The sequence below is a fragment of the Portunus trituberculatus genome, chromosome 46 (genome assembly GCF_017591435.1).
Source record: "Portunus trituberculatus isolate SZX2019 chromosome 46, ASM1759143v1, whole genome shotgun sequence".
NCBI classification, from domain to species: Eukaryota; Metazoa; Arthropoda; class Malacostraca; order Decapoda; family Portunidae; genus Portunus; species Portunus trituberculatus.
This window is the reverse complement of record NC_059300.1, coordinates 18,152,580-18,167,138: the sequence shown is the minus strand read 5'-3', so window position 1 is coordinate 18,167,138 and position 14,559 is coordinate 18,152,580. Positions and strand designations below refer to the sequence as shown.

The 14,559-nt window shown below is 43.4% G+C and overlaps 1 protein-coding gene across 1 annotated transcript in view; it reads left to right on the top strand.

Moving 5' to 3' along the window:
• Positions 1 to 14,293, top strand: part of LOC123519745 (protein PXR1-like) — a gene marked incomplete at its 5' end in the record, with an annotated part of 32,356 nt that extends 18,063 nt beyond the window's left edge. The window contains 2 exons of the mRNA XM_045281249.1: positions 8,720 to 8,779; positions 14,198 to 14,293. Coding sequence (XP_045137184.1) covers positions 8,720 to 8,779; positions 14,198 to 14,293 — 156 coding nt within the window. The remainder of the gene's footprint in view (positions 1 to 8,719; positions 8,780 to 14,197) is intronic.
• Between the last annotated feature and the right edge of the window lie 266 nt (positions 14,294 to 14,559).

The window sequence follows — 14,559 nt, the reverse complement described above, 5'->3', positions numbered from 1 at the left end:
GAGAGAGAGAGAGAGAGAGAGAGAGAGAGAGAGAGAGAGAGAGAGAGAGAGAGAGAGAGAGAGAGAGAGAGAGAGAGAGAGAGAGAGAGAGAGAGAGAGAGAGAGAGAGAGAGAGAGAGAGAGAGAGAGAGAGAGAGAGAGAGAGAGAGAGAGAGAGAGAGAGAGAGAGAGAGAGAGAGAGAGAGAGAGAGAGAGAGAGAGAGAGAGAGAGAGAGAGAGAGAGAGAGAGAGAGAGAGAGAGAGAGAGAGAGAGAGAGAGAGAGAGAGAGAGAGAGAGAGAGAGAGAGAGAGAGAGAGAGAGAGAGAGAGAGAGAGAGAGAGAGAGAGAGAGAGAGAGAGAGAGAGAGAGAGAGAGAGAGAGAGAAGAATGGCAATATGGATGAGAGAACAAAGTTAAAGAAAAAAGTCACAAATTGAACAAGAAGAACTAGAGAAAAACGAGAAGAGAGAGAGAGAGAGAGAGAGGGAGTGGAGCCTGTCTACCCGTGTGACCTTCTCTACTCGGTTCATAAGAGTGTATCTATGGAAATGCAAAGCCAGTGTAGGGGGATATAAACTGTGAGGGCGGTCCATTACTACTATAGTCTACTTTTAGGAGCAGGATGAAGGCAGAGAGAGAAGGATAAAGGAGAGATTCTTTCGTAAGGCCTCTTGAGAATTATTCCTCCCTCCTCCCTCCTCCCCTTCTTCTCCTCCTCCTCCTGGTTCCTTCCCTGCGTCCTTTCTTTCACGATTCTTTGTATATAAAATGTTTCTCTTTGTCTGTTTTCTCCTCTTAGACACCTGCTGCCCTCCCCCCCTTAAGCTGATGCTCTCTCTCTCTCTCTCTCTCTCTCTCTCTCTCTCTCTCTCTCTCTCTCTCTCTCTCTCTTTCAATACTACCTCCAAAAGATACCTATCTAATTCTTTACTTCAGTTACTCTCTCTTCTCTCTCTCTCTCTCTCTCTCTCTCTCTTTTTTTTTTTATTTATACCAATTTACATAGATATACAGAGTTTTGTACATTATACATTACATACTTAGTACAATATTAGGCTAAAGAAGTCACAGTTAATGCCTTCTATCCGAAAGCCTGCCTCTGTCTGTCTGTCCGTAGCAGCCACTCATTCACTGTACACTTGAACTGCTGCGTGGACCAGCAGCCCTCTACACTCGCTTGCACAGCAACAAAAGCGTTCCACAAGCCGATATACGTGTTGAGGAACTGCCTTTGTTGGTGCCACGTTCTGCACCTGGGCTGGAGCAGCTCCCCAGGGGCACGGATGACGGTTCTGGTGGCAATCTCGGCCTGTCGGGCAGGCTGCTGGAGTTCATGCAGGTGAGCCACCCTCTGCTGCTGCACCTTGAACATGACGGTGAGGCCCGCCACGTCCCGCCGGTGTTGGAGGGTGTGCAGTGTAGGGTGGAAGCCGAGCTCACTCTCCCTGATGAGCCTCGCCGCTCGGTCCTGGACCTTGTCCAGGAGAGCGAGATGTTTGCTGGCCGCGCCGCCCCAGGCAAGGCAGGCGTATTCAAGGAGGAGCGGACCTGCGACTTGTAGAGCAACTCCAGTCCTTTGGCGTCCAGAAGGTAGGAGATTCTCCTCAGGGATGCCAGCTTCCCTGAGGCCTCTCTGGCTAGTCGCTCCAAGTGGGTCCTGAAAGTTAACTTACGGTCGTAAGTTACCCCAGCACCTCCACCTCCTCCCGCGGCGTCAGTGTCTCCCCGTTGAAGGCGAGGCGCAGGGCTTCACTCGTCCTGGTGATGCTTAGCAGCTGGGTTTTGTGAGCAGCAAACTTAACTTGCCACTTCCTTCCCCAGGCTGCGATGCGGCTCAAGGTGGCGTTGATGTCACAGGTGGCTGCAGCTTTCTCCTCCAGTCCGTAGCTGTGGGATAGTGTTATATCATCTGCAAACGCCTTCGCTGCAGGAACGAGGTGTAGCAGATCATTGATATACACATTCCACAGCAAAGGGCCGAGGCAGCTCCTTGAGGAACGCCTGCCCTTATGGGCTGTGGTTTTGATTCCGCCCATTGATAATTACTTTGAGGTGCCTGGCTCTCAAGTAATTTTCTAGGAGCTGGAGGAGTGCTCCGTCCACGCCTACAGCGCGGAGCTTGGTGATGAGCGCTGCATGCCAAACTCTGTCAAACGCAGCTTCGATATCAAGAGCCACTACTGCTGTGGCCTTGCCTCGGTCCAGGGCCTCACTCCACTTCGTGGAGAGGAGCAGGTGCAGGTCTGCCGCCGACCTCCCTTGCCTGAACCCAAACTGCCTGTTGCTCAGCAGGTGGTGGCGCTCGAGATGCTGCGTCACTCGTGAGGCCACAATTGTTTCCAGCACTTTGCTCAGCACAGGCAGCAAGGACACGGGTCTGTAATTTTTTGCCTCTGCCTTGGAGTTCTTCTTGTGAAGAGGCACCACACTGCTTCCTTTCCACATTTCAGGCCATGTGGAGGTGGCGAGGCAGTGATTGAAGAGGAAGTGAGGGGCGCGCCAGCTCAGCAGCACACTGGCGTAGAACGCGCGGGCTGATGTCCTGAGGCCCCACAGCTTTGTTCTCGTCCAAACTTTCGAGAATCGCTCGCACTTCCACTTCACTTGTTATCACTTTCACTAGTGTCTCTTTCACTATTTGAGGCAGCAGCGGAGAGGGTCTTTCGGGGTCGGGGATGCACATCTTTTCAGCGAAGTGCTTGGCCAGGAGGTCTGCCTTGTCACTTGCACTGTGGGCGAAGCTGCCGTCTGCCTGGTGGAGTGCAGGGACGGAGGTGCCCCGCGACTCACCCTGCTTGTCTTTGACAAGGCTCCACCACTGCTTGCAGCCAACCTGGCCTCCCCTTAGTTTGTTTTTCAGGTTTGCCCTCCACTGCTCTATAGCCCATGCTTGCGTGGCATTCATATGCCTTGTTGCCGCTCGGTGCCTCAGTCTGTTTCTGGCCGTCGGGTGCCTCTTGAGAGCACGCCAGGCTTTGTATTTGGCATCTGATGCGGCAACGCAAGCAGGACCAAACCAAGGCTGATCTGATGCCTTTGTTTTATGGACCGAGTGCGGCACCCAGCAGACCTGCATGTTGTGAAGCAGCTCGGTGAGCTGCCTCACCTGCTGGTTGGCGTCGCCACGCAGCACTCCTCCCACTCTGTAGTCCTCAGTGCAGCACGAAAGGCATCCCAGTCGGCAGCCTCCCAGCTCCAGAGGGTTCGTTCGAAGCTCTCCTCACGTGGTGTCTTGAACTGTACTCTGGTGAATACAGCCACGTGGTCTGAGGTCCCTACAAAGTCGAGTGGGAAGCACTGTACTGTGTGGGAAGGAAGATCCGTCACCACCGGGTCCAGGGATGACCCAGATTTGTGCGTGGGGAAGGTGACGTAGTTGTGCATGTCATGCACAACCAGTAGTGAGTTAAAGGCGTCCCTGACTGTGTGCTGGTTTAGGTCGCCAATCACTATTACACTGTCACACTGACTGGCAGTCATCAAAGAGTCCAGGTTTAATGTTAGGTAGTCCAGCAACACTGTTCCCTGTGATGGAGGCCGATAGCAACCCACGCACAATAGGCCCTTCCCATTGCTGTCGATTATTTTCAATGTCAAGAAGTAACGTTTCTCAGCGCGAGTAACGTCTCCTGGCCACTCTGTTTCACTGCCTGCACCAGCTCCTGTTGTCTCTCGTCGGCAGCCCTCACACGACAATCCAAAGCTGAGTGGAAGCGACCTTGGCAGTATTCACACACCTTTTTAGGACGCTGCTGCGGTGTGTAACGCGGACTACTGCTGTTCTGAGGTCGTCCTTGCTGTGGTAGTGGTAATGGTGTTGCTTCTGATTGTGAGTTCCCTCGTCTCACTGTTTTCTTTCTTCTGGGTGGTCGGTGTTGCCCTCCTGCCTGACCTCCTTCAGATCTGTTGCCGTTTGTTTGCGTTCGTCGCCTCGGCACCCCTGTTGATGTCTCAGGCTGAGATGATGGTGGGGGGGGGAGCAAGTGACCGCCCTTCCTCTCTTTCCTCCGCTGATACGAGCTCTCTCTCTCTCTCTCTCTCTCTCTCTCTCTCTCTCTCTCTCTCTCTCTCTCTCAATACTACCTTCAAAAGATACCTATCTAATTCTTTACTTCAGTTTCTCTCTCTCTCTCTCTCTCTCTCTCTCTCTCTCTCTCTCTCTCTCTACCTTCAAAAGATACCAATCTAATTCTCTCTCTCTCTCTCTCTCTCTCTCTCTCTCTCTCTCTCTCTCTCTCTCTCTCGTTTTGTTACCAGTTGCTATTTCTACTTTTCGTTTTTTTTTTCTGGGCCTTTGTTTTCTATTTTCTTTCCTTTCCCATCTAGATCTCTTTCCTTCTTCTGTTCTACCTCCTTCTCCTCGTTCCATTTCCCCTCTGCCCACTCATTCCCACTAAAGGTTGAGTTCATAACGAGAAAGTAAAAGAAAATAGAAAAAAAATAGTAACTAGTGAGGAAAAAGAAAAATCCGAGGATAGGAAAAACATTTAACGCGATATTTGTGCTGTAATTATGGTGATCATGAATTTTCTCTCTCTCTCTCTCTCTCTCTCTCTCTCTCGTGTTGACTACTTAATAAGAGCAGCATTAAATCACTGTTACAGGAGGATGAGGGGAGCTTCATAAGAATTGGGTCAGTGTGTATGTAATTCACCTCAGTCATCTGCTGGTCACCCAGCCAGTCTTCCCCATTACGGAGCGAGCTCAGAGTTTATAGATCGATCTTCGGGTAGGATTGAGACCACAACACACTCCACACACCGGGAAAGAGAGGCCACAACCCCTCGAGTTACATCCCGTACCTATTTACTGCTAGGTGAACAGGGGCCACACATATGAGGCTTGCCCATTTGCCTCACAGCACCGGGACTCGAACCCGGCCCTCTCGATTGTGAGTCGAGCGTGCTAACCATTACACTACGCGGTGTGTGTGTGTGTGTTTCACTGTTTGATCTGCTGCAGTCTCTGACGAGACAGGCAGACGTTACCCTACGGAACGAGCTCAGAGCTCATTATTTCCGATCTTCGGATAGGCCTGAGACCAGGCACACACCACACACCGGGACAACAAGGTCACAACTCCTCGATTTACATCCCGTACCTACTCACTGCTAGGTGAACAGGGGCTACACGTGAAAGGAGACACACCAAAATATCTCCACCCGGCCGGGGAATCGAACCCCGGTCCTCTGGCTTGTGAAGCCTGAGCTACCGGGCGTGTGTAATTCACTGTTTGATTTGCTGTAGTCTCTGACGAGACAGCCAGACGTTACCCTACGGAACGAGCTCAGAGCTCATTATTTCCGATCTTGGGATAGGTCTGAGACCAGGCACACACCACACACCGGGACAACAAGGTCACAACTCCTCGATTTACATCCCGTACCTACTCACTGCTAGGTGAACAGGGGCTACACGTGAAAGGAGACACACCCAAATATCTCCACCCGGCCGGGGAATCGAACCCCGGTCATCTGGCTTGTGAAGCCAGCGCTCTAACCACTGAGCTACCGGCCCGTGTGTGTGTGTGTGTGTGTGTGTGTGTGTGTGTGTGTGTGTGTGTGTGTGTGTGTGTGTGTGTGTGTGTGTGTGTGTGTCCGTCCGTGTGTGTGTGTGTGTGTGTGTGTGTGTGTGTGTGTACGTCGTTTGTTTTTCGTGTTTGCTGGACATTTGAATTTTTATCTTTTTTTATGTTTGTTAATCTGTTTGTCAACTTTTTTTGTCCATCCGTCTCTGTCTACCCTTTCCCATCTCTCCCTCTCTCTCTCTCTCTCTCTCTCTCTCTCTCTCTCTCTCTCTCTCTCTCTCTCTCTCTGTCTGTCTGTCTGTCTGTCTGTCTGTCTGTCTGTTTGTCTGTCTGTGCTTACTCCACCATCTGTTTTTTATTTTTTTTTCTCAGGTTCAGATGAACACATGTCTTTTCATTTTTTTTTTTCAACACGTGTTTGGCTGTTCGTAAATTATTCATTCTTTTTCCGCTTATCCATATGTCGGGTTGTCTCCCTGACGCCCACTGGCTGGCCCACTTCCAGCTGGCAATACACACACACACACACACACACACACACACACACACACACACACACACACACACACACACACACACACACACACACACACACACACACACACACACACACACACACACACACAATCACACACACACACACACACACACACACACACACACACACACACACACACACACACACACAGGAAACCCAATATTCTCAGTAAAATTCTGAATCATAATAACCTCTTTAAGGAAATATGCAGTCAAAGTGAAAGGAGGTTCTTTCGCGCATATATTTTTATGAAAGGTAAATCCCACACATCAGGATTTATGTATATATATATATATATATATATATATATATATATATATATATATATATATATATATATATATATATATATATATATATATATATGTGTGTGTGTGTGTGTGTGTGTGTGTGTAGCGGAGTGATTGGGTGGGTGGGGAGGTTCATCACGAAATGTTTTTGTCTCTCATAAAAAATATTATATACGTAGAAATGCGAGAATTCAACGAAGCTTTCATCTATTTCAATTTGTAAACGTGTTAGTCAATGTCACGAGTCATGAAAACTATGGTAGTGGTAGTGATGACGATTATGGTGTTGATTGTGATGCGGAATTGCTGACTGTGATGATGATGATGATGATGATGGTAAAGGAATGAATAGATAGATATCTTAGTTCATAACATAATAATAGTAATAATTACAGTGACCACCCGGCAACATTGGATGTTGTTGGCATTCCGATTTGCCCACGACCACATCACGTTGAACACACCGCTTCTCGTCCGATCAGCGAAGTTATCCAACATTGTCCAACGTCCAGTTAGTACTACGTGGGTGACCGCCTGGGTACACCGGATCACGGTCCAGATATACAAGGTCTTCCATCCTCGCATCCACGGTCACGTGTCTATTACTCATGTGGGCCCCGGGTCGGTGTGATTCAGGGGCCCAGTTAGCCAGTCAGTTGACCTCTGCCCGTATCACAGGCGCCCAAGCTACCGTGCGTCAAGTCATAATTTGACCTCGCCATCTTGAGACCATTTTCATTTTCTCTTAATAATGCCCAATAGTTGTGCTGTGCACTGCTGCCATAATACAAAAAGAAAGTCAAAACGATATCTACATTGCACTTTTCCATACACTCATCTAACTCATCCAGAATTAGCTCAAAGTAAGCTCACGCATCCACAAAAAGGGGCCGTGAGGGGGAAATGAAAGATTCAAATTCAAGTACACGAGCCACAGACGAACGTTGACTGGGGCTCACGTGACGTATATGCGCGGCCGAGACCAAAATAAGCCAACCGGATGGAAGACCTTGTATATCTGGACCGTGCACCGGATGTTGTTGACATTCCGTATTACGAGTATCAAGTTGTTAGGGAGCTTTAAAAGAAGATTAGAGAAATACATAGACGGGAATGATGGGGGGAAATAAGTAGATATCATATACGTAGTTATATGGACAGTTGAAAAGTGGTGATAGATAAATCTCAGGGTGACCCAAGACTACTTTATTTCTGTAGCATCTCAACTATAAGTCTTCCTTAGTGTTGCACTGTATCTCCCTGAGGAAGTTGACAACTAAATCTGTTCAGAAAATTAAACCCAAGATAATGCTATGTAATGTCCATAAAGAAGAGACTAAGGAGGGTATCACTGATACAATTATTGCAAGAAATGACCACCTTCAAGCAGTTCCTGATATCAAGTCAAAGATTGAGAATATTTTTTGCAAACCAGCAGCAGGGGGCACAGTTCATTACATCATGAAATGTGATCTAATGATAAGACAGTTGTTGCATCAGCATCAGGACAGGATTAAGCTTGAATGGGGAGTTTACCAGGTTCGCGACAGGTATCATGCACTTATCTGTTACCATTGTCAAAGGTATGGTCATACTGAGGCAAACTGCAATGCCAAGAAAAATGGTGAGCATCCCGTTTGCTTTAAATGTGCAGGCAACCACAAGTCCAAGGATTGCACATCTACAGAGAAGAAATGCATAAACTGTGTGAGGTTTAAGAAACAGAATACTGACCACTCGGCGAATAATAGTTGTTGTGTTGTGTTGGAAAGTGAGATTGACAGGATCAGAAATATTACAGATCATGGCTACTAATGCTGTGAGCTCTATGTTGAAATGTGGTTTATTAAATGTCCAGTCAGTTGGAAACAAGACAATAGAAATCAGAACTTTAATTAATGATGAGAATCTGGATATTCTTGCTTTGACTGAAACATGGCTGAGTGAATATGATACTGCGAAAATTAGAGAAATGACCCCTGACACTCATACATTTGTGCACATACCAAGGAACACGATGCAGACCCATACAGACTACATGAGCCAAGATATAACCTTGACATGGGATGTCGAGTATTTGCAAGATGCGCACCAAGGATTTACAATAAACTGCCGAGTGATATCAAAGGTTGTGCCAGGATCGATATCTTCAAAAAGAAATTGAAGACATATTTGTTCAAGGAAGTTTATGATTTTAACAGCATGGAAATCAAAGACAATTATAGATGCTAGTTGCTTTTGAGGGAGGCTCTGCTGAGCGCTGCCTCGCAGTGGAGCGGAGCCTTGAACAAGCACCACAAGTAACAAGTAAGTAACAATAGGCCAGATGGACTCTTGTAGTTTTCCACGTGTTCTTATGTTCTTATGTTTCTTATGATAATAACTATGATAATGATAATGATGATGATAACAATGATGATAATAATATTAATAATAATGATAATAATAATAATAATAATAATAATAATAATAATAATAATAATAATAATGATAATAATAATAATAATAACACTAACAATAATGATAACAATGATGCTAATGACAGTAATAATAATAATAATGATTATAAAGATAATAATAATAACAATAACAATAATAACTGTAATGGTAATTGTAATAGTAATAATAATAATAATAGTAAAAAAAAAATAATAATAACAATAATAATAACAACAATAATGATAATGATAATAATAATAATAATGATAGTAATAATGATAATAATAATAATAATAATAATAATAATAATAATAATAATAATAATAATAATAATAATAAGAAGAAGAAGAAGAAAAATAATAATAATAATAATGTTGATGATAATGATAATGATAATAATGATAATAATAATAATAATAATAATAATAATAATAATAATAATAATAATAATAATAATAATAATAATAATAATAATAACAATAATAACGATAATAGTAATAATAATAACAAAACAACAACGGGGACACACACACACACACACACACACACACACACACACACACCTTCTGTACCTATTCCCTTGAAGGTGGCAAAGTGCTGCTGAATGAATCAAGACGCGTCTGACAATCTCCACCCCGCTAGGGACTGAATCTCTAATCTGTCCCTTCACTACACTCTCGCCGCCTCTCCGCCAGCCAGCTGATGATTGAATTATAATAAGCATTCCTTAATCAGCGAGAAGAAGCAGTCTCGGGTCACTGGGATATCATAAAGCAGGTGGATCAGTCTGTTTTTCAGTGGAGCGAGACTTCTTTCAACTTTCACTCATGGAATACTTCTCCTAAATCACAAAATTTGAGATAATTTTTACTGAAATGTATAATTTTGTGCAATAGAAAATACATGATTAATATAATCTCTTAATTTATCTTTTTTTTTTCTTTTTCTTTTGTCTGCGTGTCCATGTTGATAATTATTTTCTAGTGTATTTCAAGATGGCTGCAGCACTAGAACCGTTAACTAAGGAAAGAAAACATTGCTCTCACGTCTCTGGCTGTGTTTCCCTTTTTACGGCAGGAAACAAACGAAGAAACTAACTAAGATAAATATCGTATACTTTTACATATTATGGCGCCGTTATAGTAGTAAATCTCTTCACGACAACAGATCATTCTTCAAGCTAACACATTCACCATTTGTTAGCCAGAACAGAAACAAGTGTGGGATTATAGGATAGATAATACATCGGCATATGTTATAGAAAGAAGATCGTTAATATATTATTTAATCTATTCACAGCTACGGACGTTTTTAAGCTCAAGTATTCACTAACCATATCACCAGAATATTCCCAAACACATAAATAACACATACATTTTTACATACTATAATAACATGAATGACAGCGTATTTCTTAATGCTGAAGAAAGTAATCAGAGATGTACTGAAATTATTATAGATGATTTCTTAATCCTTCATTATAAACTCATAAAATCCTTAATTGGCATTCAGACGAAATTAATGTCAGGTTTTGGTAACTGAGGAATTAAACACGATAACACAGACAAGATAAGAAAGGACCATTATACGAGAGAGAGAGAGAGAGAGAGAGAGAGAGAGAGAGAGAGAGAGAGAGAGAGAGAGAGAGAGAGAGAGAGAGAGAGAGAGAGAGAGAGAGAGAGTATAAAATTGGCCACTGCTTGCAATACTGTTATATTAATTAATATTTATATATTACTGCCACGTGAAAGAAAGAAAGAAAGAAAGAAAAACGATAAGAAGAAGAAGAAGAAAAGAAAAGAAGAAGTAGAAAGAGAGGAAGAAGAAATAGAAGAAGGAATAGAGAGAAGAAAAACGAGAAAAAGAAAAAGAAAACTATCATTATCAAGAAGAAGACCAACAACAACAACAACAACAACTAGAACACCACCACCACAAGAAAAAAAAAAAAAACGAAAACACCATTATTATCATGAACAACAATATCAAAACAACAACAACAACAACAACAACACACTAACACCAGCACATAATAATAACTTGCAGGACCTTCATTTTCATTTTATTTCTCTGCGCCTCAGAAGAATATTTTTTGAGCCCCTGCTAAGCTACGGCGAGACCCACTAATGGACTGAGGATGAAGGGTGGCGGACTAATTGCGTCTTACGGTGGCAGGGAGACAGCGCCAGCGACAGAAGGATGCGGGAGGAGTGGGGGGAGGAAGAAAGCGAGAGGAGTGGGGGGAGGAAAAAAGGAAAAAAAAAATAGTGATAAAGGAATTAGGACAGGGATTAGAAAGAAGAGAGAGGAACAGACATCTTTTTTTTATTTTCATTTAACGTAGTTAGGAAAAAATTGTCAAGTGCAAATTATGTGTGTGTTTGTGTATGTGTGTGTGTGTGTGTGTGTGTGTGTGTGTGTGTGTGTGTGTGTTGCCAGGATCAATTTTTGCCTTGAAAGCTTCTACATTATTCATACGGAGAGGCTCTTGAAGGTACATATTGTGCAGGTGACAAGGGAGCATCGGGGATTATGCGTGGAGGAGGAGGAGGAGGAGGAGGAGGAGGAGGAGGAGGAGGAGGAGGAGGAGGAGGAGGAGGAGGAGGAGGAGGAGGAGGAGGAAGAGGAGGAGTAGGAGGAGGAATACAGAGGAATACAAACGGAATACAAAGGAAAGTCTAACAGCAACAGACTTTTTTGTCCTTTCAAGGCTGCTTGGTATCTACTTTTAACTAACTACAGGGAAGAGAGACAGGACAGCAGAGGAGAAGGCTCCTCCCCATCCACAACTCCCTCCATCTTTCTCTGGCATGGAAAATTGCAGTATGGAAAAACTGACATGGAATTTTCGCAGAAAAGGATGAAAGTAAATTCTATTATTCACCCTACGGTGAACTCTATATATCTATCTGAAAAAAAAACAACACAAAGCAATAATATCTTTAAGAGTTACGTATGTAATTATTCGGAGAAGAAGAGAGCTTGCTTTGTGTTAACTTTTAAATATTTATCAATTTCATATTTGAATGATGGAACATAATTGCTGTTTACAATTTATGAAGGAAGTGGTTGGCTTCGTGGGATTTGAAGTGTTTGGGTGTAATCTTAAATCCATTACTCCTTGTCATGTCAGAATGATCAATGATAAAATACTTATTAGCTAGCGTCAAGGTTGTTATATCCTTTAAAAAAATTTGGAAACTGCAATTAGGTCTCCTCTTATCCTGCGCATCGTTAAGCTGAATAGATTTAGTGCTTCCAGTCGTTCCTCATACAGCTTATTTCTCAGTCTTGGAATCATTTTGGTAACTCTGAGCAGTATCTTTTCCAGTTTTTCAGTGTCTTTTTTGTAATATGGATACCAGAACTGCACACCGTATTCGAGCTGAGGACGCACCGGTGATTTATACAAAGCAAATATAACCTATTCTGATTTAAATTCAAAGGTTCATTCAATGAACCCTACTAATTTATTTGCCGTTTTCACTGTTTCAGTACAATGTTGACTCTGTTTAAAATCTTTAGATACCACAACACCAAGATAATTTTTTTTTCATTTCCAGCACTTGACAGAGGCACATTATTCATTACTTAATTTTCTTGAACATTGTTATTCCCAATGTATACGACTACGCATTTTTTTTATACGATATTTCATTTGACAATTTGCTGTTCAGCATGTTTGTTTGTTGGGGTCACACTGTTACTTTCTGTGAGAGAGACAGTCTTCCAGACATTTCAGGGTGTTTCCGGCTGTGTCGAAAGCTTTCTGCAAAATCAAGGTAATTAATATCAACTGCTTTTGACTCGCCATACGAGTTAAATACTTCATAAAAGAAGTCTAATAAGTTTATTAAGCAGGAGCACTTATTTCTAAAACCGTGTTGTGAATCTTTATTATCTTATTTTTCTGAGTATTTAACAATCTTATCTCCGATTATTGTTTCCATCAGCTTGCACATTAAAGAAGTAAGACTGATTGGTCTATAATTGGCTGGAAGTGATTTACTTGCATTTTTTTATGATGGGCGTAACAGGAAAAGGAGGAGGAGGAGGAGGAGGAGGAGGAGGAGAACGGTTAGGAAACGATGGCAACGATAACGACGAAAAAGAAAAAAAAAATGGTGACGACGATGTAGACGGAAATAAACGAGGAAGAGATGAACCAGGAACACGAAAAAAATAGATGAAGAAGATAAAGAAGAAAAGATAATGATGCTGATAATGTATCACGATCATAGTGATAATAACAATGATGGTGAATAGAAAGAAATCACAATAACACCACAAAATAAATACACAAATAAAAAGGAATTAGCCAAAAAAGAAAACACACACCCAGACACTCACAGACAAATAGCACTCACAGACAGACAGCAATACTCCACTCCCTCTCCATTGTTATTTCCTAGTTAAGGTTGACTGTCTCTTTACTTCTCATACATCCTTCACCTTCATCAGGAAGAACTTGAGCCCAAGAACTTGACGGATGACGCACGCACCACTTCATTCTAATTACGGTAAGTGGATTCAGCAGGAAGGCCAAGGAAGGGAGGGAGAGGTGGAGAGTGAGAACTGGGAGGGGAGGTAAGGTGGAGAAAGAAGTGGGCGGTGGAAACATGGGAAATACTTTAGATTAGAGAGAGGGAGAGATGTGGGAGATTCGCACGCGCGCGCATACACACACACACACACACACACACACACACACACACACACACACACACACACACACACACACACACACACACACACACACACACACACAGAGAGAGAGAGAGAGAGAGAGAGAGAGAGAGAGAGAGAGAGAGAGAGAGAGAGAGAGAGAGAGAGAGAGAGAGAGAGAGAGAGAGAGAGAGAGAGAGAGAGAGAGAGAGAGAGAGAGAGAGAGAGAGAGAGTGTGTGTGTGTGTGTGTGTGTGTGTGTGTGTGTGTGTGTGTGTGTGTGTAGAAAGCCAGATCAGGCGAGAGATACACAAAGAGAGAGAAAAAAAAAAATAAACACAAAAGTAACAACGAGAAAGCAGGAATAGAAAAGAAAAGCAAAAAAACAGAAAAGGACTCAACAAAAACACACACACACACAAAAAAGAGAAAAATAAAAGAAAAGAATCGGAAAAAAACAAGAAACCACCTCCAACACACACCCTTTAATTATTACACCATTTATACCTTTCTCCTCCTCACAGCACCACACCACCAGCAACACCACAACACAGAATAACATAAACATCACCACCACCACCACCACCAGACCCGCAACCCTCGACCTTCACCGCTCATCGCTAGAGTAAGTAAGCGCCTCAATGATAATACAGTCAGCATTCAAAGGACAGATAGCGAGATTAGGGGCAAAGCAAGCCGTGAGAGGGATGTACAGCCTTCTCTGTGTGTTCTACATGTGTCGATCTCCTCCTCCTCTAGTCTCCCTTACTACCAAGCGCCTACTCCGCCACCTCACACCAATGGGACTCGGATGACAAGCTGTGGCGTTCCTCTCTGTCCTCTCAGCACCTCTAATGAGCCAATAGTGTGCAGTGGAGTGATCCGTGCCGCGGTGGGAAAGTCTTATTAATCCAGCTTGGCACAGAGCAGCAGGTAACGCCGAGGGTTTGAGGCTTGAGGAGAAAGACAGATTGGATTTGTTAGGCGTTGTGTTGTTGTTGTGTTTGAGGTGGAGGTGGTGGTGGTGGTGGTGGTAGGTTGTGTTCAGTTAATTATTCTTGAGTGTCTCTTGTGATGTAGTTATTTTTTCTCTTATAGCAAAGTTGTTGTGTTATTGTTGA